General features: G+C 49.0%; 2 protein-coding genes across 27 annotated transcripts in view; one reads left to right on the forward strand and one right to left on the reverse strand.

Annotated features, from left to right (window-relative positions):
- UBE3B (ubiquitin protein ligase E3B) overlaps positions 1-4,892 on the reverse strand; it is a 46,429-nt gene extending 41,537 nt beyond the window's left edge. For 2 of the 16 annotated variants that reach the window (XR_015144674.1, XM_086348381.1), the window contains exons 1-3: positions 4,751-4,892; positions 3,262-3,457; positions 834-936 (exon numbers count right to left, since the gene is read on the reverse strand). The gene's annotated coding sequence lies outside the window, so the exon portion shown is untranslated. Of the gene's footprint in view, positions 1-759; positions 937-3,261; positions 3,458-4,746 lie in introns of all 16 variants that reach the window. The other 14 variants (XR_015144673.1, XM_086348371.1, XM_086348382.1 and 11 more) reach the window with 13 other exon arrangements.
- Positions 4,893-5,236: 344 nt separating this feature from the next.
- The window catches only part of KCTD10 (potassium channel tetramerization domain containing 10), a 29,357-nt gene continuing 7,856 nt past the window's right edge, over positions 5,237-26,737 (forward strand). For 2 of the 11 annotated variants that reach the window (XM_086348399.1, XM_086348401.1), the window contains exons 1-4: positions 5,237-5,277; positions 6,186-6,294; positions 17,218-17,431; positions 23,713-23,882. In XM_086348399.1, the coding sequence (XP_086204525.1) occupies positions 17,224-17,431; positions 23,713-23,882 (378 nt within the window). In that variant the 5' untranslated portion in view covers positions 5,237-5,277; positions 6,186-6,294; positions 17,218-17,223. Of the gene's footprint in view, positions 5,408-5,749; positions 5,981-6,185; positions 6,295-16,972; positions 17,432-23,712; positions 23,883-26,737 lie in introns of those variants that run through there. The other 9 variants (XM_086348395.1, XM_086348396.1, XM_086348400.1 and 6 more) reach the window with 6 other exon arrangements.

Here is a 26,737-nt window from a genome sequence, read left to right on the forward strand (position 1 = left end):
ACTGATACCTACTTTGTGCCCAGCACAAAAGAAGCCTTTCATTTTTTTTAAAGGCCAATTAAACATAAGGAAAGCCAAAGGTACATGATTCCAGAATGTGAGATGATCCATTACATTGAATGTGTTTGGTTCTAAGCACAACTTATCCTGCTGTCCTTACTATTCCCATTCGGCCAAGGGCTTATGAAGATGTTAGAGCAGAGATGCCCGCATCCATAGACTGGCATTCTTGGACAGAGGCTCTCAATTAGCCATTATAGTGTCATCTAAATCACCAGTAACTGTCTTTTCCCAAAAGGATGGTTGTGGCTATCAGCCTAGAGCACACAGTACTGGTCCATGGAGCCTCTCACACTGAGATAATGGCTTTACATGCTTGAAAACTTTGTCCTTTTATGCAAAATAATCAGCCTAGCTGACACAGGCACTGAAATGAATTATTCAGAAATTCAGACTTCTAGAAAACCATCTTTTTACCAAGTTACCTCACTCGAAGCCATGCTCACGTGAAAACATCCAGGATAAAAAGGGTCACGTGAGGCTCCTCCCCAAGGGACCTGTGTGACCCCTGTTCAACGCTGATCCACAGCTGGTAAACAAGGCTTTGCCAACATGCCGGTCTCTCATCAGTAATTCTCAAGACAAACATGGAGACAGTCCCTCCTGGAGTGTGTGTGGCGGGGGGTGCCGGGGGAGCAGTAGAGGGAGCCTCTAACCAATATTAAGACAGGAGGTTGCATGCAGACTGTGACTAAGTACCTGTAATTCGATCTTGAAACTTTCACCTGATGCCAGGAAGGAGTGTGAGAAGACAGGCAATAGAGTCTTCTCACCTGAGGACCTGCTGGTGACGCAGAAATGTCAGGTAATCATTAGTGATCTTACACAGGACTCACGGCTAAGGGTGGCTTCTCACTTCAGAGAAGCTCGTCTTTTCTGGCAAAAGAAAAAAAATCCAGATTTCGGATTGAGTTTTATAGGCAGGGCATCGTCTTATCTTCGTCACGGGAAAAAAAGTAATAAAAACAGGGCCTCTGGTTTAAAAAAAAAAAAAAAACCCACCCATGTCCTCTTTAATTAATTAATATCAGATCTAAATGGCACATGTATCTCCCCAGCCCTCAGTTTCAAGGAAGCAGGTTGAGAATAAGCCCAAAGAAGTTGCTGAATTAGAGCTGTAGGCTTTATGATGGCAACCAAGAAAGAATAACACAGGGAATGGAATGTTTAAAAGCCATTGCAAATTATGTTTAGCATTTTTAGCAAACTGGAAAAATGTTTATGCTTAAGAAATGAAAAAGGGGCTGGCCGTGAACCAATACCCTCATTGAGTTCAGGCTCACACTGCTTGTCACACAATAGTCCAATAAGTCAAGAGACCACTGCTGGGGCAGGGAACAGCGACTTTATTTGAGAAGACAGCAAACCGAGATGATGGTGGACTCATGTCCCAAAGAACCATCTTGCCTGAGTTAGAATTCAGGCTTCTTTTATACTAAAAAGGGAGGCAATAAAGTCAAACATTTCTTGGTTCCGGTCAGCTTCCAGAGGGGATGTGTTCATGTCTTCCTCCCTGCAGTCATTCATGGGTAGGCCTGGTCAGGATATTTCCTGTGAGCTAAACAAAGGTATTTTAGCTTAAGGCTCATTAGCTGGGAGGCAGAGTTCCCAAAGAGGGGCCACTGAGTATAATTTAGGCTTATATGCGACATCCCTTTAGGGATTAACTTGTAATAGAATACAAAAGATTCTTCCCTATGACCCCAATTCCATCAAGAAAAAGTCCTGTGGACAGGTAGATACAAAACTGGGGAAAAAACAGGAATGCTTGTTTTAACCAGTGAATATAACAAAAAAGAAGCAAGCTCACAGACATAAAGAACAAGTGGTTGCCCGTGGGGCCAGGGAAGGAGAAAAGGGTAAGGCACTAAGAGGTACGAACTGGAAGGTTTGAAATAAGCTGCAGGAGCTTTCCTGGTGGTCTGGTGGTTAAGAATCAGCCTCGCAATGCAGGGGACAGGGGTTCGATCCCTGGTCTGGGAAGATCCCACATGCCGAGGGACAACTAAGCCCGTGTTCCACAGCTACTGAGCCTGCATTCTAGAACCTGAGCTCTGCAACAAGAGAACCCACAGCAATGAGAAGCCCGCACGCCACTAGAGAGTAGCTGTTACTCGCCCCAACTAGAGAAAGCCCACATGCAGCAACAAAGCCCAGTGCAACAACAGAAAACAAAACAAGCTGCAGGGATATTTTGTACAACATGGGGGAATGTAGCCAATATTTTACAACTGCAAATGGAGGACAACCTTGAAAACCTGAGTCACCGTATACTGCACCCCTGTAACCTACATGTATTATACATCACCTATATTTCAATTAAAGAAGAATGGTTGCTTTGAGGTAGTGGGACTGTGCGACACTTTGCTTCCCTAACTGGTCTGTTTTCTTGAATTCTCCACAGAAGGCATGTGGTCAGGCGACATGGCACTGTGAGAGGCACGAGTGTTTTGGAGTCAGGCAGAGCAGGAGCGAGCCGTAGCTGTGCCGTGTACTGCGGGGATACAGCTCTGAGCCATCCTGTCTTGTCCGTTAATCAGCTTAGAGGCTGATCATAAGGACTGAGATGATGACATCAAGCACCCGTCGAAGTGGCTGACAGGGCGCATAGTCAATAAGTCTGACGTATTATTTTTATACACACAGATCTGCCTTTTAAAAACTCTTTACTAGAGGCCCTTAACTGTACAGGCACTCTGGGTCTGTGGATAGGAAAGAATGGTCACCTGTTAAAAGAGTTTTTTGTATCACCAGTCCTGTCACCTGGGCTATGAACCCTTGGGCTTGGGCCCTGTTTAGACTGGGTGACAGCCTCAAGCCTCTCAGAGCTGCAAACAAACCTGCCCAAGCCATGAGCACGTGGTATACTCTTCCCTTAACATGGAGACAGTCTCTCTCGGGGGGCAGGGGAAAGATGGGGAGGGAGAAGAGAGAGCTTTTCCCGACAGAAAAATGGGAGGCTGCATGTAAACTGTGACTAAGCACCCGTGAGGCTATCTCAAAACTTCCCTTCTCCCGGGGGCTCTTCTTGAGCTCACCAACCCCTGGGCAACGCTGTATGCTGGTTTGTTTACACCACGTAACGGTCCATACTTTGCAGTTTTTCAAATCCTTTCTTCTTCACTTCTTCTAGCTGCATAATATCTATTACAGTTCATCAATCAAATAAAAACACATCAGAAGTATTTGTGAGGTACTTACTCTGCTAAATGCCCTGGATGATCAAAGAAAAGGCTGTGTATAGCAGAGAAAGACCTGGATCAAAGCAGCCTTTGGGTTTTTTCAGTTCTGATTCTTTCTCATTTGGTCAAGTTCCTTATCCTCTGTACGCCTCAATTTCCTTTTCTGTAAATTGAAGTTTGGGATTTTCCTGGAGCTCAGATGGTAAAGAATCTGCCTGCAACGCAGGAGACCCGAGTTCGATCCCTGGGTCAGAAAGATCCCCTGAGAAAGAAATGGCTATCCATTCCAGTATTCTTGCCTGCAGAATTCCATGGACAGAGGAGTCTGGTGGGCTACAGTCCACGGGGTCACAAAGAGTCGGACATGACTGAGCAACTGACATACACACAGGTAGCCCAGGTTAGACCACTAGTAAGGGACAGAGCCAAGGTTTTAACAGAGTTAGGACCCTACTTCTACAGTTCCATAAGAGATTCAGTCTTTTCTGGATGAGGTCAACGTCATGAAAGAGCCTGACAGTCCAGGGAGGGTCATCCCAAAGTGAAGCACCATAAATACCAACTGCTGTCTGAGGCCCACAGAATTCTCCACTCATGGTGGGAACAGCTGGGCAGCCAGGTTGAACGACCATCACCATTGGTTAAGTGTGGACCATGGGTCAAATACTATACAGATATTTAATCACCTCTGACTTTTCAACAGCTCTATCAGGTCTCAATAGCCTAATTTTCTTAAGAATAAGCAATAGGACTTAGATTATTAATGATAACAGCTATCACTATCATTTATTGAAGGCTATAGCCTATATAGGTGCATGCTACCACCTTCCCACAGAGAAAACGATATTCAGAGAGGGACATGACTTGTCAGAGTTCACAAGGCTCCTGATTTTGAACTCATCTCCAACTCCAAAACAATTACTTATTTCAAGTGAAACAGAGAAGACCCAGGGACGCCCCCATTCACAGAAGGCAAAGTCAAGAATGCTAGACTGCCCGTGGGGCCAAGATGGAGTCAGATTACTACCAGCTTTTTCTTTACTGTTATTATTCACTTCAGCTGTTTTTATTGAGAGCCGTCAGGCATCGTACTAAAACTTGAGTCACACGAGATCCTCCATTTGACAGGAGCTAGTTACTCCATTTTACAGAGTTGGAAACTGAGGCACAGAGAAGGGAGGGAATTCACTCAAGGTTATAAAGAATCGGTTGGAACTCCGGTACGGATGACTTCTGAGGCCCGGCGTCTGTCCTCGGCATCAATCACAATAACAATTTTTTTTCATCCAGCACAAGTCTGTTTATAAAGGCCTATTGCCTCTTTTTATCTCAGTAGCTCCGGAAATAAAAAGGCCACGGAGAAACGTCCCCTGAAGCCCCAAAACCAGCCCCCAGCACCTGCAACCCCGACCAGGCGAAGCAGGGACCCGGCCCTAGGGCTAACTCCCTCCCAGACCCCGATCCCACCACCCGGAGAACCCACAACCCTGTTCCCACTCGCTACCCACAGGCCGTAGACCTTTATCTGCTCGAGGCCCCGGCGCTCGGGATCGAGGCCGCAGTTATCACCGCTTCAGCCCAATACCCCCGAGTTCTGCCAGACCCGGGGCAGCGGCCGAGGCCCGACCGCCATCTTGCCCCGGGGTGTTCACTCTGAGAGTTCCGTCGGAAAACAACAACCAGTTCCGGAAACGACACTTCCGAAGAGCTTATTCGTCCGGATGGGAAAACCTCCCTGCATCTTGTCATTTATGGGAGCTGCAAAAGCGGAGCATTCAGGAGAGGGATAAACGTCTGACCCAGCCGAGAAGAGACGCAACCCATTCTAACTAGGGAGCTTGGAAGAAAAGCGGTCTCTATCTAGTAGTAGTACGACGGACCCTTTAGGAGGGTGTCCTCTGCGGGGCGGAAGTGAGGTGCAGACAGCGGAAGTCCCCGCCCCGGCCCCGCCTCCGCCCGCGGCTCACGCGAGCTGGGTGTTTCCTGTCTCTTTCAGTCCGGGTTTGGAGACTCCGGCTTCCTCCGGCTTTTCATGGTAAGGAGGGCGTTGCCCGCGGACTAGGGGCTGCAGAGCCGCTTGAGAGAGCCGGTCAGAGGCAGAATAGAGAGGGCAGAGACCGAGAGGAAGGGGTGCGACGATGGACTGTCGCGATAGGGGAGAGGAGGTTGGGAGGTTGGATGGGGGGCGAGGTTGGGGGTGGGGGAAGGGCTCTGGGCGGAGAATTGTGCCTCAGTTGTAGGGTGGGGGGCTTATCCCTGGCTCTTGGGGACGCGGGAAAGGGTATTTGGGCTTGGGGAGTAGATATGTACTTGAGTAAGTTGTGGGGGGTGGGTGGTAGTGGTGAGCCGGGCCACCTCTTAAGACTTGAGTGCTGGTTAGAAATGAGAATTGGTGATTGCGAAGAGAACAAAGAGATGTCATTGAAAGTGGACTTTTGGGGTGGAAAATGAGGAAAATAGGAAGGATTGTGAAGGTGGATGTGTAGGTGACCAGAGAGCGAAGTGAGATTGCTTGGAGCGGGGCGTTTGGGGTTTTTGGAAGTTGTGCTAGAGTCTCTGGGTTTCGGGGAAGTGGGCAAGGTGCGTCTGAGTATTCGGGCCAGTGGCGTGGAGAAAAGAAACGAGAAGGAGCATGTGGGAGAGCGTGGATTAGATGCTGGGAACTCCGCGGAGGGATGCCAGGGGCCTCAGGTCAGGATACTTTAGCCACGGAGTTCAGCACCTTAACTGGTGCCCGGGTACGTATCTAGTCAACTTCCGTCGAGACCGGGGTGGCCACACCTAAGAAGCTCGGGGTGTCTCACCCTCTCATCACCTATCTGTGGGAATGTTTCTCTGTGCTTGGAATCCTTCAGGGCTTTGCTGTTTGGCTTTGTCCCTGAGTGGGAATGACCAAACTTCAGCCCAGACCCTTTTTTTTTTTCTTCACTTGTTTGCCCGGAGTCTCTTCCCTGAAAAGTGCAGTCTTAGGGAACACCAGTCCCAAGGCCAATATGGAAGAAGAAATGACTCTACCTGTATCTGACTTTGAACTACTCCATTTCTGTGCCAAGTAAGTTCCACCCTAAGGGAAGGCGGCACTGAAGCAGTGGTTCTCAAACTGTGGTCCCCAGACCCGCAGCATCACCTGGGAACTTGTTAGAAGTGGCCAAGTTTTCAAACCCTACCGGACTACTGAGTTAATCTGGGGGGTAAGGCCCAGCAAGCCCTGCAAACGATTAAAGTCATGATTTCTTGATTTGGGCTGTTAGGAGAAGTGCATGAGAGTGGGAGTCAGAGGACCCTAATAGTTGTGATACTTTCATTTTCCCTTTGAAAATGGGATTAATGATGACGTTTTTCTCACTAGACTGTTGAAAGAAATAGGACAATGGTCTGTGTGCTCAACACTGGAAGAGTAATTTGACAGAACACTTGGAAGTAGCAGTGGCTGTCCTGTAGGTTTTAGATACCAGATAATGCTACAGTTTTGTGGCTGGTTGAATTTAGTTGATTTGAAATGGAACAGACTTTTTTGAATTGCAGAAGTGCCCAGAGTTGGGAAGTTTTATAATTAGCCTCAAGGCAGTGAACCCTTAGATCTAGTTAGTTAAAGGAACACCTGAGCTTTGTGGCTGCACATTAGAATCACCTGAAGAGCTTTGTAAACACTAGTTTCTGAGTTTCCACACCTTTCCACAATTTGATTAATTGTTTTGGGCTGAAGCCAACTCTCAGCACATCTAAGAGCACCCAGGTGATTCCAGTACTGCCAGGGCTAGGACCCTCTGGTCTTAAGGATAGCTTGAGGAGCAGAAGGAAAAGGACACTCTTTTTTTTTAAACATTTATTCCTTGAGGATTATTCTGAAGATTTTGACTTTAACTTCATGTTACGAGTAAGGAAACTGAGAGGCTTCCCTGGTGATCCATTGGCTAAGACTCCGTGCTCCCAATGCATGAGGCCTGGGTTTGATCCCTGGTCTCGGGAACTAGATCCCACATGCCGCAACTAGAGATTCTGTATGCCACAGTGGTCAAAGATCCCACGTATCACAGCTAAGACCCGGCTCAGCCGAATAAATCAATAAATACCCTTATCAGATCCTCCCAGGTAGAACCCATAGTTTAAAAAAAAAAGTTAGGAAACTGAGACTTGGTGTGTCTAAGCGTCACACAGAACTGCAGTCCAAGTTTGCTAAACTCATGTCCAAACCTTCCACATACACGTCTCCTCCAACACACAACAAGGAACATAGTTCTGCAGAGAGATGGTAGAGAACACTTCGGAGGTTGAGGGATTCAGTATCTTTTTCCTATTGTACTTACTTGCCTGGATTTCTTTTCAAGTCAAGGGCTTTCCCCCACGGCTGATATTTTTTTTATTTTTTTTAAGCTAGTGTACAGTTATTTCCTCTCTGTGTGTGGCCTGAAGCTGTGAATCAGAGGCCTGCTTTTGTTTCTGATTTGGCTTGTTTTTATGTGTGGTCTAGAATTCATAGGGCCCATGGAGCCAGAGGAGGGGCAGCTTCTGCAAGACCAGGAAGTTAAATGTAGCTTGCTTGACCCGGGGGTGACACAGATCTTTTAGAACTGAGGGTTGCAATCTTGGCTGCACGCTAGAATCACCCAGGGAGTTGGAATTTTAAATTTCTATTTCCAGGCTACATCCCCAGACCAGTTACATCAGAATTTCCCTGGGTTGAGCCCAGGCATCAGTATTTTTTTCTCTTTTTTTTTTGGTAAGTGGAGAGCCACCATTGAGAATCAGCAACAGTGTGCTGATTCTGAGTTGGGAAAGAGAAAGCCAGACTTACTGATATAATTAGAGTAAACTTTTGATTGAATAAAATTGGTAACTAGTATGTCAAGTATTGATTACCTGTGTTTCTTATAGCCAGTTTTGCTCTCTCCTGCCTCACCTCCCCAACCTCATTGATAATGAACTCAAGCCTTTGGAACAAAGCAGGACCCCAGCGGGGATGGCTGGGGAGTCCTCCGAAGAGAGGTTTGGCTGTGAGAGCCTCCTTGTCTGCTGCTCTGTGTCCCCGCTCCATCTGACTCGGGCTTAGGGACAGACAACAGCCAGAACCGTATTTCCCAAGGTCCTCTCCTTGTATTGAAGTGTGCTCCAAAAAGGTGCAAGGCTTGCTTTGTCTATTCAGAGTTCTCAAGCTAGACCAAGATATTTTCCACCTTCGTCCTCTTAGTAATTCAGTCAGATGTCAGAAGAGCTGGAAATGGTCTCTGAAGAGAAGAGAATTTGAGACTTGGAGCGCATCCTCAGATTATGCTTTGGGTGCTTCATGTTGCTCTGAGCCAGGGGCTGGGCCCAGCACCCTCTGGGGCTTCTGTCACCACAGCCCTGGGAGGGAGGTGTGGCTCCTGTCCTGCTTGCTAGATCAGACTAGGTTCCAGACGGCCTTCCTTGATGGCCCAGCAGCTAAAGAATCTGCCTGTAATGCAGGAGACCCAAGAGATGCAGGTTCGATCCCTGGGTCAGAAAGATCCCCTGGAGGAGGAAATGACAACCCACTCCAGTATTCTTGCTTGAAAATTCCCACGGATATAGAAGCCTGGCGGGGTGCAGCCTGAAGGGTAGAGAAGAATTGGACATGACTGAGTGGCTAAGCACAGGCTCGAATGGCTCCTTCAGGCTCCTACAGCTGGTCAGTTACAGGGCCAGGGGCTTAAACTCAGGTCTGATTTGCAAACCCAAGCCCTCAGCCACACATGGCTTCCTGTCTTTATTTTGGAGCTTTTCTGAAGACGACTGAGGTGAGGTCTCCTTTCTCAATTTCTGTGTCATAGCTCTGTATGTACCAAGTGTAACCATTGATTAAATCGTGGGCTTGAGGCCAGGCAGGACTTGCCCACGTTCTTCTCTCGCTTTGTTATCAGGCCGCCTCTGTCACCATGCACTTCAGGAAGTGACTGAATGTGGGCTCAAGGTATCCAAATTCACAAAAGGGAAATAATGATAGCTGGCTTCCACCACTGTTTAGATTTTATTTATTTAAATATTTATTTATTTGGCTACGCCAGGCCTTCGTTGCCGCATGCAGGATCTAGTTCCCTGACCAGGGATCGAACCTGGGCCCCCTGTATTGGGAACACAAAGTCTCAGCCACTGGGCCACCAGGGAAGTCCCTATTTGGATTTTAAATGGTTGTTTGTGATGATACACATTAGAACAGTGGCATCTTCAGGAAAAGGGCTCTCTGGAGTGATGGAAATGTTCTCTATCTTGAGTAGGGGCTACATATATGGGCTTCCCTGGTGGCTCAAACAGTGAAGAATCTAACTGCAGTGAGGGAGACCAGGCTTCCATCCCTGGGTCGGGAAGATCCCCTGGAGAAGGGAATGCCCACCCACTCCAGTACTCTTGCCTGGGAAATCACATAAACAGAGGAGCCTGGCGGGCTACAGTCCTTGGGGTTGCAAAGAGTCAGACCTGACTGAGCAGCTAAAGTACACATAGATGCATCCATTGATCAAAGCTCATCCAACTCTACACTTAAAATACACTTTTTTGGGACTTCCCTGATGGTCCAGTGGTTAAGAACCTGCCTTGCGGTGTAGGGGACACATGTTCGATCCCTGGTCCGGGAAGAGCCCACATGCCTCAAGGCAGAGGCCATGCCGCAACCACTGAACCCTCCAGCTCTGAAGCCTTCACGCCACAACTCGAGAGCCTATGCGCCTCAACGAAGACCCCACGTGCTGCAGCTCAGACCCAATGTGACCAAAACAGATATAAAAAAACATTTATTGTATATACATTATCTTTAAAAAGGTATTGGAAAGCAAAGCAAGTACAGTACACAAAATTATCTGTTACGACTTTTATTTACCTGTTTCATGTTAGGTGCCTTACAAAATGCTACATCATTTCCCCAAAACATTTATTTTTGTGTAAATTTTGATCTGACAAGGGTGCTTAAAAAAATATTTACATTTTGGGGCAGATTTCCTTAATGAACTCCCATCCCACCCAAGACCCCCCCAAAATCCATAAATACAAGCTTTTTTCCTCTAATATTTGTATTTTATGGAAGTGTGGTTGACACAATGTTTCAGGTACACAGAAATGTGAGATATACATATATATTATTTTTGAAATTATTTTCCTTTATAGGTTATTATAAGATATTGACCATAGTTGCCTGTGCTATACACTAAACCTTTGTTGCTTGTTGCATATCTATTTTTTTAAATTAGAAATTTAACATTCTATTCAGGCTAAGTCAAACAAGTGGAATCAAAATGTCATAAATTTTTTAGTTAGGCAAAAATTCATATTTTCTAAAATATATGTTACACATATTATTTTTATATGTGTATACAAGAGCTTTACTACACTTGATAAAGGCTTGAGAAAGAACATCAAAAAGAGAGATGGAGAAATTGGAAAACAAACTAAATTAAATGGGAGCGCTGAATATGAAATAGAAAAAGTGAAACAAACTAGATAAAAGTAAAAGATCCTTATATAGTCCAGTTTTTAAACATGGCTGCTCATTGGAAACATATTGAGCTCTGGCAGAAAGAAAAAAAATAGCAATGTCTGGCCTTTTGTATTTTTCAAAAAATTCCAAGATAATTCTGATATGCATCTGGATTTTAAAAAGTGATTACAGGTTTTCTGTTAAATGATAATTTTGGTGATATAAAACTCTATTATTTTCCTGTTGACCAATCATACAATGCTATTAAGTGAGTAATAGTTACATAATCACAATAATGAAAGATGCTTATTGGTTTTCACAATCAGTAGCCAGATAAAAAAATAAAAGGTCATTACAGTTGCAGGCCACAGGGGAATGTGCTAACAATATAAAATAAATACATACAGTTTGAAGGACCAAGCAGAGCGATGTGATAAGCGGAAGGGCACATATGCACATATTTTCATCTCCTCAGCCAGTCTGTGTCTTTTGGTTGGTGTATTTAATCCATTTACATATAAGGTAATTATCAATATGTGTGATCCTATTACTGTTTTCTTAATTGTTTTGGGTTTATTTTCTGTAGATAGGTATTTTCCTTCTCTTGTTTCCTGCCTAGAGAAGTTCCTTTAGCATTTGTTGTAAAGATGGTTTGGTGGTGCTGAATTCTCTTTAACTTTTGCTTGTCTGGAAAGCTTTTGATTTCTCCATCAAATCTGAAGGAAAGTCTTGCTGGGTGGAGTATTCTCGGTTGTAGGGTCTTCCTTTTCATCACTTTAAATGTATCATGCCATTCTCTTCTGGTTTGTAGAGTTTCTGTTGAGAAATCAGCTGATAGCCTGATGGGAGTTCCCTTGAATGTTATTTGTAGTTTTTCTCTTGTTGCTTTTAGTATTTTATCTCTCTTTAATTTTTGTCAATTTGATTACTGTGTGTTTCAGTGTGTTCCTCCTTGGGTTTATCCTTCCTAGGATTCTCTATGGTTCCTGAACTTGATTGACTATGTCCTTTCCCATATTTGGGAAGTTTTCAGCTCTTATCTCTTCAGATATTTTCTCAGGTCCTTTCTCTCTCTCTTCTCCTTCTGGGGCCCCTACAATTCAGATGTTGGTGCATTTAATGTTGTCCCAGAGGTCTCTTAGGCTGTCTTCATTTCTTTTTTCTGTATTCTGTTCCGTGGCTTTGATTTCCCCCATTCTGTCCTCTGTGTCATTTATGTGTTCTTCTGGCTCAGTTTTCCACCATTGATTCCTTCTACTGTATTCATCTTTGTTCTTTTGTTCTTCTAGGTCTTAGTTAAACATTTTGTGCATCTTCTCAATCTTTGCCTGCATTCTTTTTCTGAGATCCTGAATCGTCTTCACTATCATTATTCTGAATTCTTTTTCTGGAAAATTGCCTACTTCCACTTAGTGGTTTTTCTGGGGTTTTATCTTGTCTCTTCATCTGGGACATAACTTTCTGCTTTTTCATGCTGATTAATGTGGTTTTTGTTTTATTTGCTGTGGGACTGTGGTTCTTCTTGCTTCTTCTGTCCACCCTCTGACAGAGGAGGCTGCAGCTTGTGTAAGCTTCCTAATGGGAGAGACTGGAGGTGGGTAAAACTGGGTCTTGCTCTGGTGGGCAGGGCCTTGCTCAGTAAAGCTTTAATCCAATTGTCTGCTGATAGGTGGGATTGCACTCCCTTCCTGGTAGTTGTTTGGCTTGAGACGACCCAGCCCTGGGCTCTGTGGTAGAGTTAGCAGTGAACTCCGAGAGGGTTCATGCCCAGGGGGACTCCTGGACTGCTGCTGCCAGTGCCCCCGTCCGTGTGGTGAGCCCCTGCTGACCCACAGCTCCACAGGGGGCCCTCCAACACTGGCAGGTAGTTCTGGCTCAGTCTCCTGGGGGGTCACTGCTCCTCTCCTCTGGGTCTTGGTGTGGGCAAGATTTCATTTGTGCCCTTTAAGACTGGAGTCTGTTTCCCCCAGTCTTGTGGGAGTCCTATAATCAAATGCTGCTGGCCTTCAGGGTCGGATTCCCAGTCCCTTTGTTGGATCCCCAGGCTGAGAAGCCTGACTTGGGGTTCAGAACCTTCACAGCAGTGCGAGAACTTCTTTGGTATTACTGTTCTCCAGTCTGTGGGTCACCCACCCGGCGGGTGTAGGACTTGATTTTTTTCGTGATTGCGCCCCTCCTACCGTTTTGCTGCGGCTTCTTTGTCGGCTGTCTTATTTTGGTGAGTTCCAGTTCCTCCTGTTGATGGTTGTTCGACACCTAGTGGCAATTTTGGTGCTCTTGCAGGGGGAGATGAGCACAAGTCCTTCTCCACCATCCTGAACCGGAAGACCCTAACTACAAGCTTTTTAACCACCCTGCTCCAGGTCTTCAAAGTTTTCCAAAATTCCTTATTCCCATAAGCTGTTTCTGTCATCCCATGGACGATGTGTCTTTCTGGGGTAAGTGGTTGGTGATGACTGTTAGTGTCACCAACTGGTTTTGGCTGGAGGGCATAAAACTATACCCTGATATTGCAAAATATTTTTTTTTAATATTCTTTATTCCTTTCTTTTTCAGCCTTCCCACAATGAACATGTATTATGTTGATAACTGATAAATAAACAAAAGTGTCTTTTTTTCTGCTGCAACACCTGGCATGTGGGATCTCTAACCAGGGATCGAATTTCAATTGAAATCCTGGGACTGGTTTCAGAAGGAAGCTGGGAGGTGAGGGCCCTGCTTCCTCTTGGCCTCTGTCTTTTGCGTTTGGCATCAGGCCACAGAGACCCCAGGTGAGCTCAGCCTGCACTTTTCAAACCTTAATTGCTTGTGACGTTTTTGCGTGATGGAGCAGGAACAGTTTCTTTAGAAAACACTTTACTCTTCAGGAGGCCATTCATCATCTTTTCCCGCAGCAGGCCCTGACACCAGTTCCCCAGGCCACTCTTGAGGGGATGGAGGTCGAGCAAATTTGCCATTGTCTCTACTAGCACCGATAGATGGCAGGTTGCTATCAGTTAGTCCCTTAGCCCATTTAAAAATTAACATTTGTGGAGCTTCCCTGGTGGTCCAGTGGTTAAGAATCCACATTTCCACTGCAGGGATGTGGGTTTCATCCCTGGTTAGAGATCCCACATACCAGGTGTTGCAGCAGAAAAAAGACACTTTTTTTTGTTTGTTTTTATCAGTTATCAACATAATACATGTTCATTGTGGGAAGGCTGACAAAGGAATAAAGAATATTTTTAAAAAATCCTTTTGCAGTTATCAGTACAGTTTTATGCCCTCCAGCCAAAACCAGGAGCATGTTTGCAGTCAAAGTTGAGTTTGTTTCCTTGATACATTGAAGGAGAAGTGTGAGGTGGCTCAGGAGACTCTGGCTGGCGGTGGGTGAGTTTGGGGAGAAATCAGGGAAGTGGGGCTTCACTTTGTGTTGAATGCTGTCAGGAAATAGGGCTAATTCTGTGGTTGGGTCTCCGTAATTCCTCCCTTTAAGGTGCGAAGGATGGAATGGGGCTTGGGCTCTAATTGGGAAAGAAGCAGCCCTGGCTTCTACTGGTCATTTTTTGGGACAGTGTTTTTGTCCGTGTTCAGACATAATCACAGAGAGGACTTGCTTGGATCTTGATCCATCTGCCACCAGGTGGCCTTGTCTGGTGGTGATGGGCTGCAGGCAGCCCAGAGCCTCAGCGTGCAGGCCAGGCAGCTGCTGGCCGTCAGGGGCTGCCTTCTCAGCCCCAAACCACAGGTTCAGTAAAGACTCAGCCATTCTCGGACACTTCTCCAGCTGTAGAATTTTACCTACCCAAGAAAGTTTTCTACTGGGAGTTGGGATTAGCTGATGTAAACTATTACATCAGTTCAGTTGTTCATTTGTGTCCGACTCTTTGCGACCCCATGGACTGCAGCAAACCAGGCTTCCCTGTCCATCACCAACTCCCGGAGTTTGCTCAAACTCATGTCCATCGAGTCAGTGATGCCATCCAACCATCTCACCCTCTGTCATCCCCTTCTCCTTCTGTAGTATTTCTCAGCATCAGGGTCTTTTCCAGTGAGTCAGCTCTTCGCATCAGGTGGCCAAAGTATTGGAGTTTCAGCATCAGTCCTTCCAGTGAATGTTCAGGACTGATTTTCTTTAGGATGGACTGGTTGGATCTCCTTGCAGTCCAAGGGACTCTCAAGAGTCTTCTCCAGCACCGCAGTTCAAAAGCATCAGTTCGGCATTCAGCTTTCTTTATGGTCCACCTCTCAACATTCATATGTGATTACTGGAAAAACCATGGCTTTGACTATGTAGACCTTTGTCAGCAAAGTGTCTCTGCTTTTTAATATGCTGTCCAGGTTTGTCATAGCTTTTCTTTCCAAGGAGCAAGCATCTCTTAATTTCATGGCTGCAGTCACCATCTGCAGTGATTTTGGAGCCCAAGAAAATAAAGTCTGTCACGGTTTCCATTGTTTTCCCCATCTGTTTACCACGAACTGATGGGACTGGATGCCACGATCTTCGTTTTTTGAATGTTGAGTTTTAAGCCAGCTTTTTCGCTCTCTTTCACTTTCATCAAGAGGCTCTTTAGTTCCTCTTCACTTTCTGCCATAAGGGTGGTGTTATCTGTATATCTGAGGTTAATGATATTTCCCCTGGCAATCTTGAATCCAGCCCAGCATTTCGCATGATGTACTCTGCATATAAGTTAAATAAGCAGGGTTACAGTATACAGCCTTGACGTACTCCTTTCCCGATTTGCAACCAGACTGTTGTTCGATGTCTGGTTCTAACTGTAGCTTCTTGACCTGCGTACGGATTTCTCAGGAGGCAGGTCAGGTGTTCTGGTATTCCCATCTCTTCAAGAATTTTTCCGTTTGTTGTGATCCACACAGTCACAGTTTTTAGCGTAATCAGTGAAGCAGAAGTAGATGTTTTTCTGAAATTTCTCCTGCCAGCAGATGTTGGCAATTTGATCTCTGGTTCCTCTGCTTTTTCTAAATCCAGCTTGAACATCTGGAAGTTCTCGGTTCACGTACTGTTGAAGCCTGGTTTGGAGAATTTTGAGCATTACTTTGCTAGCGTGTGAGATGAGTGCAGTTGTGCAGTAGTTTGAGCGTTCTTTGGCATTGCCTTTCTTTGGGATTGGAACAAAAACTGGCCTTTTCCAGTCCTGTGGCCCCTGCTGACTTCTCCAAATTTGCTGGCATATTGAGTGCAGCTCTTTCACAACATCTTCTTTTAGGATTTGAAATAGCTCAGCTGAAATTCCATCACCTCCATGAGCTCTGTTTGTAGTGATGCTTCATAAGGCCACTTGACTTATATAGAGGCTGGATAAGCAACATGGTCTTACTGTAGCGCACAGGGAACCGCAGTGAAGAGAGTATTAAAATGTGTGTGTGTGTAACTGAGTCAGTGCTGTGCCACAGAGACTGGCACAACGTTGCAAATCAACCGTAGTTCAATAGAAATGCAATTAAATTTTATAAACAGTTTGGCGTACACGCGCGCCAGGTTCCAGTCTCCCGTCGTCCGTCTGCTTCGATCAGAAGCGGCATCCGCTTCTACGACTTGAGATGCCCATGGTCACCAGCAGGGCTCTTAGAGGGACTCGGTGAATCTTGCGCTGTGGGGCGACGCTAGTGCAGGAAGCCTCTAATTTTGCAGTAACTGGGTTCACCGCATCTTTATGTCTTTCACTGAGTCCTGGGAAACACTGTTTCCCTGGAGGGGAATGGTAGTTGAGATCACACTCAATTTCTTCCAAGCTTGTTTCATGGGTAATTCAGCTGAAAGGCGTCACTTTCATCTGTTGCGTGGTGAATGGCAACAAGGGGACAGAGACCCAGGTAGCGCTCTTAGCCGCTTTAGGACACAGCCAGGGTGTCCTTTAGTTATATCAGCAGTAGACACAAAGGAACTCCTTGTAATGCAGGACTCGGTGGTAAATGCAGATCTGCAGGGTCAACAGGTGAAGCCGCTGTGTGAGCCCAGCTGTCTGCGTGGAGTTTGGGGCCAGTTGGGGTTGCATACGCATGCCTACGGGGCGGCCGGCACCCCAGCTCACACCATGCGTTCCCCTGCTGGCCTAGTTGGTCTCTGATTTTTGTTGTTGTTGTTACGCTGGGTCTTTGTTGCTGTGCAGGCTGTTCTCTAGTTGTGGCAAGCAGGGCCTACTCTAGTTGCTGTGTGCAGCCTTTTCACTGCGGTGGCTTCTCTTTGCAGAGCACAGGCTCTAGGCTTGCGGGCTCAGTCAGTGCTGCTCCCAGGCTTAGTTGCTCCATGGCATGTGGGATCCTCCTGGCTCAGAGATCAAACCTGCGTCTCTTGCGTTGACAGGCCGATTCTTTACCCCGGAGCCACCAGGGAAGGCCTGGCCTCTGATTTAAGAGAAGCCAGAAATCCAGGTTTTCCTCTGAACTCTTCCTGAGCTGTGAAGACCGGGAGTGAACTTTGTTCTCAGTGCAGGACACACTAGGACTAAGTAGGACTCATCTGGAGGCCAGCCGCAGCCCACTGGTTGAGGAAAGGAAATCAGGCCTGGTGCCCTGACCCTGCTGACCCTGCGTCTTGTCCCCGGGCAGGAAGAGATGTCAGGAGAAAGTGTGGTGAGCTCAGCGGTGCCAGCGGCTGCGACCCGCACCACTTCCTTCAAGGGCACGAGCCCTAGCTCCAAGTACGTGAAGCTGAACGTGGGTGGAGCCCTCTACTACACCACCATGCAGACGCTGACCAAGCAGGACACCATGCTGAAGGCCATGTTCAGCGGGCGCATGGAGGTGCTCACGGACAGTGAAGGTAAGCCCAGGGTCCCGGGCTGGGGCTGTGCTTCTGGTCGAGGGCTTCCTTCCAGTTCAGAAAAGCAACACAAAACCGGCTCGGGTTTCCTGTTGTGCTCAGTGTTACCAGATGTGGAGGGAGCCTTGAGTGTGAGTAATGGAGACCACATCTATTCAGGGTGTGGTCAAGGAGGGCTTCCCTAAGGAGGTGACACCTAAGCTGAGACCTGGGGGGAAGTGGGTGGGGTCATAGTCTCCACTTAGCTGTTGGCTTGAGTTGTGACTTTGAGAATGTCACTTCCCCGCCCCCAGGCCTCAGCTCTGTGCAGCAGACACTGGACTGGCTCCCCTGGTTGGCTCCCTTCCCATTCTCTTCGTGAAGATCCTGTGATCTCAGAGTGAGACTCAGGTGTGACCGAGGCAGGAGCGTCTGCTCGTGACCCTTGCTCTCCTAGGCTGGGGCCTTTTGAGGACTCACCGACCTGAACTGGGGTTGCAGCTCCCGTTCTCGTGTCTGGTGACCCTCCTCAAGTTGTTTAATCTGCTGACATCTCGTTTCTCCATCTGCTAAATGGGCACGGTGGCACCTACTTCCTGGGGCTGTTGGTCCATAGGAAGCGTTCAGTATATGTGCATTCAGTGTGTGGTTTTTTTGTTTTCGTGGAAAGTCCTGTTAATACAAGATAAAGAATTGGCTTCCAGTGGTCCTGCTTCCAACCCACCAGGAACGCTCAGAACCCTGAAAGAGAGAGCATCCTTCTCTGACCGGGTTTACGGAGGAAGGTGGCATTTGGTTGAAAGATGGCCCCATCTTTCATTGCTTGTCCTGAGCTTGCTTGAGACCAGGCCACAGCCTGGCTTGACCTTACCTTCCCTGTTTCTGAGGCTGGCATCTGTGCTGACGCCCTGCCTCTCTGGGGATGGTAGTGCCTGGGAGAGGGGCGAGTTTTGACCCCTGGTGGGATTGGGGGCCCTGGGCCCGGTGTGCACATCATGTTCTCAGATCCTAAGAGAGCGCACCCTTGAGCTGTCCACCACTGGATGCGTCTCCCTGTGTCCTGGAGAAGCCAGTCTGTGGGGCCCGAAGTCCTGCTTCCCTGGGCTCCCAGTGACCTTGGGTTTCTGGCCCAGCAGCAGCAGGCGAGTGAGGCCAGAGCCCCAGAGCTGCCTCCACGCCATGCCCAGAAGTCCGCGCCGAGCTGCTTAGGAGTGGGAGGGTCCCCTCTGCTGGGCCACACCCGGCATCGCGGGAGTGTTTGTGGAAATCAAGACAATAGCGCCCCAGCTGCCGAAGGAAACAGACCTTATCTGAGAGCCCAGGATCACTGTGGCTTTACTTCCGCCCTGCCCAGTCCTTGGCAGGGCTCAGGAAAAGCGCCCAAGTTGCTTCAGAAGCAAAGTGGGAGCCTCATCTCCCTGAAGGGCCCTCGCCTGTGGTGGCCTGATGCCATGTCACAAAGGAGACGCAGTCCGGGGCTTTCCCGCCCCCAGCTGGGAGGCTCCCGGGAGTGGCAGCAGCAGGCCTGCGTGGGCTTCTCAACAGCTGCCGGACCGTGTGCTTGCCTGGGGCTTCCTGGAAAGCCCAGCGTCCCCAGGGAAGGAGTGTGGTTTTTGGATATGCCAAACCACAGCTGTTTTCACTTCAGGGGAGCACCAGCCCCCTTCGAGCCATTAGGAAAAGCTCACAGTATGGCTTTTTGGGGGCTTTGTTACATTTAAGTCTCACCCTAACCCTTTGAGGGGTGGCTGCTGCTATTACGGATCAGTGAGAAATCCACTCCCTAATGGCTCAGATGGTAAAGAATCTGTCTGCAGTGCGGGGAACCTGGGTTTGATCCCTGGGTCGGGAACATCTCCTGGAAAAAGGCATGGCAACCCACTCCAGTGTTCTTGCTTGGAGAATCCCATGGACAGAGGAGCCTGGGGGCACAGTCCATGGGGTTGCAAAGAGTCAGACATGACTGAGCAGCTGACACTCAGGCACATCTCAGAGAGGTGAAAGGCTTTTTCAAAATATACAGAGCTGGAAACGAGGACGCTACTGAAGGCAGAACTGGCTAGCTCTTACTATCTGCTTTGTGTAGTTTGGTGTGGGCTCAGCCCTCAGGCTGGGGCGCCCGAGTGTGGCAGCCTTGTGGCCCAACCACCAGCTTAGAACTGAAGCCCTTTCAGGCCTGGACGTCAGGCTGGGTGTCTGGTCCTCCAGCCAGCACTGTGCTGGCAGAGCAATCCTGTTGGCCCCTGGGGAAACACTGCACAGCCCCACCCATGGCCTGAGCATGCCTTCAAATCTGCAAAACAGGGTAGACTTTCTGCATCTCACAGCGTCATCCTGGCCTTTAGGTGGGAAGGCTGTCGGTGACAGTGAAGTGTGCCACAAACAGGTGGGCGAAGCCAGCAGGACGGCTTTCTGGTTACGGAACAAGGGCCCTGAAGGCCCCAAACTGTGTGCATTGCGTTGGTAGAAATCTCCACAGGATACCTGAGAAGCTGGTGGCTTCTGGAGAGGGGACCCGGGGTCCTGGGTGGTGGCAGACTCTCTTGCACTCCACGCCCTTCTGCCTGTCTGAATTGTATATCGTATGGATTGGGAAGATCCCCTGGAGGAGGGTATGGCAACCCATTCTAGTTTTCTTGCCTGGAGAAGCCCATGGGCAGAGGAGCCTGGAAGGCTACGGTCCATAGGGTTGCACCAAGTCGGACACAAATGTGACTGAGCACAGCACAAAGTGTCAGTAGGGACTTCCTTGGTGGTCTGCTTGTTAAAGGTCCACCTTCCAGTGCTGGGGACAGGGGTTCAACGTCCTGATCAGGGAGCTAAGATCCTACATGCCACAGGGCAGCTAAGACTACGCCGCAATAGGAGAAGCCCGCAAGCCACAACTAGAGAGAAAGCTTGTGTGCTGCAATGAAGGCCCATTGCAGCCAAAAAAACCCCAAAGTGTCAGGAGTGCCGAGGCAGAGAAACCCTGCCCTGGAGATCCCGATTCAGGAAGGAGACTGCTTCCAAGAGTCTGAGTTTGTAACAGGGACTCAAGTACCTAGGCAAGTTTGGGGCCATGAAGATCTACCTTAGTATGGCAAAGGAGAGGTCGGTGAAAGCTTCCTGGAGGAGGTGGGGGAAGGAAGGAGAGAGGAGGAATGTGGTCTGCTGCTCCCGACCCTAAGTGGAGCCTTCTCCCAGGTTCCCCGGAAGCCATGCAGACCACTGTCCCCGGGGCTGGAACACGCCGTCTCCAGTCACGAGGACCTGTATACAGGGCTCAGCGTCAGAGACCTGGTTTGAGTGCTGCCGATAGACCCGGCATTGTGCTCTGTGGCTCCAGTACATTCTCTCGCCTTTATGCCAGCGCAGGGAGGCACCATTTTAGAACGGGAAACTGCCGGACCGAGAGGTTCAGTGAAATGCCGATGTCATCCAGCAGGCAAGCGCGGAGCTGGGTTTCCAGCAGAGGCCCACGCTGGGTGCGTCTTTCAGCCCGTCCGTCCAAGAGCCTCTGGGTCTGCACCCCTCACCCTTCTTTCAGCCCTGCCCAAGGGGCTGGGGGACTCCAGGTCATCCTGATGTGGCTTGGCCTCTCTCAGCTTGTCTACACGCTAGTAACCAGAGCTGACTGTTTGAAAGGGATCGATTCCTGCTATGAAAGCAGCAAAAATATTTTTGAAGTCACAGTGCTAATTGAAACCTCATGGAGAGCGCGCCTGGCTCTCCTTTTTTTTTTTTCCCTTATTTGTCCAAAGTATGATTCCTTCGCCACAAGCATTTCCTGGCAGCATTCTTGAGCCAGAGCCCAGTGTCACGGTCCGCCTGTTGGTTTATGGAGACTCTGGAGTGTCACTCGGGTAATTGATTTCAGGGGCCCTTGCTCTTAGCTGCCGAGTCGTCCACTCAGTGAAGGCAGGGGAGGAGGTTTTCTTCCCGGAGCAGCTGAGTGGAGCTGGTTGCCATTTCTCCCAAAGACCGAGGTTCCCCGTGGCTCCTCAGTTCTGTAAGATGAAAGGAGTCTTCCAACGAGTTTCTCGCTTGTTCTCTGTGGCTTACTGCTGCCTCCCCAAATAGGGGATGTCCCTGAGCCTCTCTGAGCCTCTCTTTTATCTATGGAAAATGTAAGAGAGTGAGCATCTCTCATCAAGAACTGGTGGGAAGGTAATCCGGCCTTACCGTACCGAGTCAGCTCATTGGAAGGGGGCACTTGATCCACAGTCGCAGAGGTCACAAGGCAGTGGCCTGCAGGCCCGGCTCTGGCTGCCCTGTGGGGGGTTAATGACAGGTTTACAGCTAGTTTTGTTGTTCAGTCACTGAGTCATGTCCGAACTCTTTGAGACCCAGGGATTGCAGCACACCAGGTTCCTTGTCCTTCAGTATCTCCCAGAGTTTGCTCTAACTCACGTCCATTGAGTCACTCGTGTCGTCTGACCATCTTATCCTCTGCTGCCCGCTTCTGCTCTTGTCCTCAGTCTTTCCCAGCATCAGGATCTTTTCCAGTTCTTCAGTTTACTGAAAAATCAGATTTCACAGGGAAGTCTGCATTTTTGGCTTCTCCTGGAGTATTGGGCCTCTCAGCCACACTTTGGCTAGAGCGGGAGGAGCTTCCTTTGGGGAGTGGGGCCTGTACTCTGATTGGCCCCGCCCATACACACTCAGTGGTCCTGTTTGCTCAAGGATCTGAGCTGCGGGACAGACGCTGAGCCTGTACTGTGTTGTCTCCACTGGAGAAAGGAGCGGTAGCATCAGCGGGCACCGTCAAGATGACAGGACTCGCCACCCCGTGAAGACCTCATCCTTCCTCGGATCCAGGCCCCCATCTTTGATTTGCATTTGCCGAGACTGCAGATAAACTTCTCACTGTGCTCAGGAATCCAGAGCCTGTGACCAACCTGTAACCAAAGGCCCGGGAGCCGTGGACTGAGCAGTAGTTGGCTCGGGAAGCATGGAAATGGCCTTGTCAGCATTCCTGGTGATGGTGATAGGCACCACCCAATTCGTGTGCTAGAGCACCTGCGCACCCTTGGTGGCGCTGGGTTAGGGGCAGGTGGGCCGACTTGCCACTCCGGGTGTGAAAAGGTGCCTTGGCTGATCTTGGCCTTTGTTGACTTCTGCTGATCCAGGGCCTAGGTCTGAGGAGGACTCGGGGAGGACATAGTGGTCTCAGGAGTGGAAACCTGGCGCTTTTCCCAGACTGAGCAAGCAGAGGCAGAGTGTGACTGATTGCTGTGTAAACCTCCCAACTGCCCTTCCCCTGCAGCATGCAACAGGAGACGGGGGGGCCCCCTTCCTGGGGTGATGCCACGGGTTGGGAAGGCCCAGACCCCTCCATCTGTCTGGCTTCACATTTTCTCTCGAGGCGTGCTTGGTCTTACTTCCTTTTCTGGTACCTCCTTCTCCTCTTCCCAGGCTCTAGTCCACTTTCCCCCTCCCAATAGCATGTATGTTTCAGCCGAGGAATCCTGAGAAGCATGGCTTTGTAGTGGCGGAGAAGCGGGCAACGCAGGCCAGTGTGGGATTGGAGATTGGAGAGGATGCTGATAAGTGAGAGGGCTTGCCTTGTCCTGCCCCCACCCCCAAGGCACAGTTTTGCACCATGCCTACTTCCTGTCAGCAGCTGGGAGCCGTTTCCATTTCTCATAAATGCCAGCGCCGTCTCCCCAGGTCAGGCTGAACCACTCGAGGGCAGGGTCTGTCTGGTCACCACTGTATCTCAGGTCCCTAAATGCCTTGTGTGGGGTCACGGATGGGATTTCTTCTGGTGGTGCTGGTGAGTGCCTGGAGGGCACCCTTGGGAGCCAGATGTCACAGCCTGTGGGCAGCGAGCCTTCTGCTTCCTTAGAAATGGCTCTGCTGTGTGGGAGTCTGAAAAAAGTATTGTTGAAAAAGGAGTGGTGGATGTTTTCACCCCAGAAGCCTTCCCACCATCCATGGGTTGTGGTCGTTGGGACCCTATTTTTATCCAGATGTGGGGCATTAGGCCCTCTTAGGATGCACTTGACAAAGGGATTTTTGAGGCAACTTAGAAACACACTTTCAGGACGCAGGGACCCTGAACCTGGAAGAGCCTGAGACCAGTGAGTCCGGATGTGGTGTCTGCAGCCAGCAGGGCTGGGAGGCCATGGCGGTGCTGCCAGGCAGGACCTCCATCAGCCCTTTGCTGGGAGCCAGGCGGGTGAGGCCGCTGCCTTCTTCGTGGTCCTGCTGCCCCCGGGAGGTGGACGGAACCAAGAGCCACCTCATTCCCCTCAGGACCTTCCAGGAAAGGCACACCCAGCTGACGAACCCCTCTTTCCCGCCTCCTCCCACCGCAGGCTGGATCCTCATTGACCGGTGTGGCAAGCACTTCGGTACGATACTCAACTACCTTCGCGACGGGGCGGTCCCCTTGCCCGAGAGCCGTCGGGAGATCGAAGAGTTGCTGGCAGAAGCCAAGTACTACCTGGTCCAGGGCCTGGTGGAGGAGTGCCAGGCCGCCCTGCAAGTAGGTGTCCCCCGGCCGGGCCACCCGCCTCCGGTTCCCCTCTCTGCGGAGGAGGGCACTTCTCCCTCACTGAGCTGCTGTGCGAGTTAGTGAGTTGACCTCGGGGCTGCTCCCCTCTGGCCAGCTTGACCCCTGAGAGGCTTACCTGGGACGCCCGGGCCACCTGATTGCTCTCCAGCGTATTTCAGCCCCCGTGGTTTCGGGTCCTCTCCTGTGTACATTGCAGCCCTTCAGTACCCAGCTATGGGGTACACAACTTGTTCTGTTTTCTGGACCCTTCTGGGGACTTACCCATGAGTCATTGTTGAGAGTCCACCATAATCTCTGCATACAGATACCCCTCACTCCTCAGCTGGACCTGGGGCAAGACCACTGGGATCAAGTTTGCTGCTACTGCTGCTGCTAAGTCGCTTCAGTCGTGTCCGACTCTGTGCGACCTCGTAGACGGCAGCCCACCAGGCTCCCCCGTCCCTGGGATTCTCCAGGCAAGAACACTGGAGTGGGTTGCCATTTCCTTCTCCAATGCATGAAAGCGAAAAGTGAAAGTGAAGTCGCTCGGTCGTGTCCTACCCTCAGTGACCCCATGGACTGCAGCCTTCCAGGCAAGAGTACTGGAGCGTGGTGCCATCAAGTCTAGGGAGAGTAAAATCCTGCAGAACTAGAGCCTCTTGATGGGCCAGCAGCTGTGAAGACGCGGCAGAGAATCGGAAGAGTCCCTGTAGGTTGTCAGAGGCATTGATCTGTATTCGTGAGGCTCACGTTTGCGCCTCTCCCAGCCGCCTGTCCGCGTGACTCCCCATGGAGACAGCCCCGTCACGCCTATCTGCCTGAGGAACTGTTAGCTTGCACATACCACCTCCCCTGAGAGTCTGTGAACTCACTGTACATCTAATGGAACGTTGAAGTCTTTACTTTTTTCTTTTCATTTCGTGTTTATGTTTATTAAAGTAATGCAGGTAAAGCATTTACAAAGGCAAGTCAGTACTGTAGGTAAGGTTGATGTCTAAACCACTACCATACGCCCTCTACCCCCTCCCACCCTGAAGCAGCCTCTTCTGATTCTTACAGCAGTTGTTTTTTCCCGTATTTCTTACATTGCTATTTATTGATTGTCCATTTTCGGCATTATCTACTGACATTTCTATAGAAAGTGGAAAGTTAGCTCATGCACCACCCCAAACCACTACCAAACTTGCATGCATGTATTCCTTCTCTCAATATCGTTCTCAAAGTTCTGATTAAATCGGTACTCAGAGCTCACAGTGAGTCATATGAATATTGTTAACAGTTGAGCCATAGAGTATACAGCGATTATTTCCTTTCTCTCATAACTTTTCAGTTTGCCAGAATTAGTCGTTGCTTCATTGTTTTTTGTTGGCTTGGTTTTCTAAGCACACAATCCAAATGTAGCCCCAAGTTCTCAGAAACCACAGTCTCCTTTTGGTCTGCTCAGACGCATCAGGGAATCTGTTTCGCCTTCGTCTTAGAGACGCCCTCTGGCTCCTTTTTGTGGTTTCTGTTAGTCTGAGATTAAACCTCAGGGACCTGGCCGCCTAGTTTCTGTCACTTTTATTGTTCTCAGACAGTTGTATCTTTTCAAGGCTTCTGTTGAGTTTTTCGTTTCTGCTCTCGTATTTCTGACTCCCAAGAGCCCTTTCTTGTTCTCCACGTGCTCTTAATGTGGCACGCCAGCCTTGTTTCATAGGATGTGATACTCTTGTCATTCCCGTCTTACTATTGGAAGTTTCCTTTGTGCTGCCTTCATCGTGTGGCTCCTCCTCTTACTTGTTCTCTTTGTCTTGGTTTCAGTCTCATATTTCAGAGGCTTTCTGAATCTAATCTGATGGTCCTCGGTCTGTTGAAATTTAAGCTCTGAAAAAACTGTAGGTATTGGTCTTTGTTGTTCTGTGGGCTTCAGTGGCGATTGATAAGACTGACTTCTTCAGTGGGAACTCTCAACGTCAGAATCTATAAACGCTTCTTCTGGACAGGTGGTTCTCGTAGAGGAGTCCTCCCCTCTCTAGCCTGGTTGGTATGAGCCTGACTGGCTGTCTTTTGGGATCTGAGCAGAAGGGGTAGGTATCACCATTGAGCGTGTAGATAATTCACTGAATCCCCCCTTTTCAGAATAGCAAGTCAGCCTTGTCCTCTCCTGTACAAACTTCTCCAGGAAAGTGGGCTTTTCTCCTGCCAGGCTGGGGCAGGGCATCCATCTGGGGTCTCACCAGTGTTTCTGCCAACAAGCAGGCAGTCCTCAAGTCCTGCTCTCAGCCCCCCAGCCTTCAGAGCTGTTCTGGGAAGATCTCCCAGACTCTTTCAGCCGGCTTGGGTTTCAGCTTTCCCCTTCTGCTTGGTCATCACTCACCGGAGGCCTGCTTTCCAGCCTCAAATCCGTGACATCTCTTGCCTGCTGACCGTACTTCTCCTGTCCTTTTCTCCTTACGGGCTGATACCTTTTCATTTCTCTACAGTCGTTGCAGTGGACTTTGTAGGAGTTTTGATGCAATCATATTTCATCTGCCTTGTTTAGGGTTTATTTTTGAGTGGCTTCCTGGGCCATAAGAAGACTTCCTTGGTGGCACAGACGCTAAAGTGTCTGCCTACAATGCAGGAGACCCAGGTTCGATCCCTGGGTCGGGAAGATCCCCTGGAGAAGGAAATGGCACCCCACTCCAGTACTATTGCCTGGAAAATCCCATGGATGGAGGATCCTGGTAGGCTACAGTCCATGGGGTCGCAAAGAATTGGACACGACTGAGCAGCTTCACTTTCTTTTCACTTTCACTGGGCTATGAAAAAATGTTATCATAGTATTTACGGAACACTCTGGCATGTAAGACTCCTGGCCAAAGAGC

The sequence above is a fragment of the Bos grunniens genome, chromosome 17, assembly GCF_055505025.1.
Source record: "Bos grunniens cultivar Pamir isolate PY7600 chromosome 17, Bosgru_T2T1.0, whole genome shotgun sequence".
Classification (NCBI taxonomy): domain Eukaryota; kingdom Metazoa; phylum Chordata; class Mammalia; order Artiodactyla; family Bovidae; genus Bos; species Bos grunniens.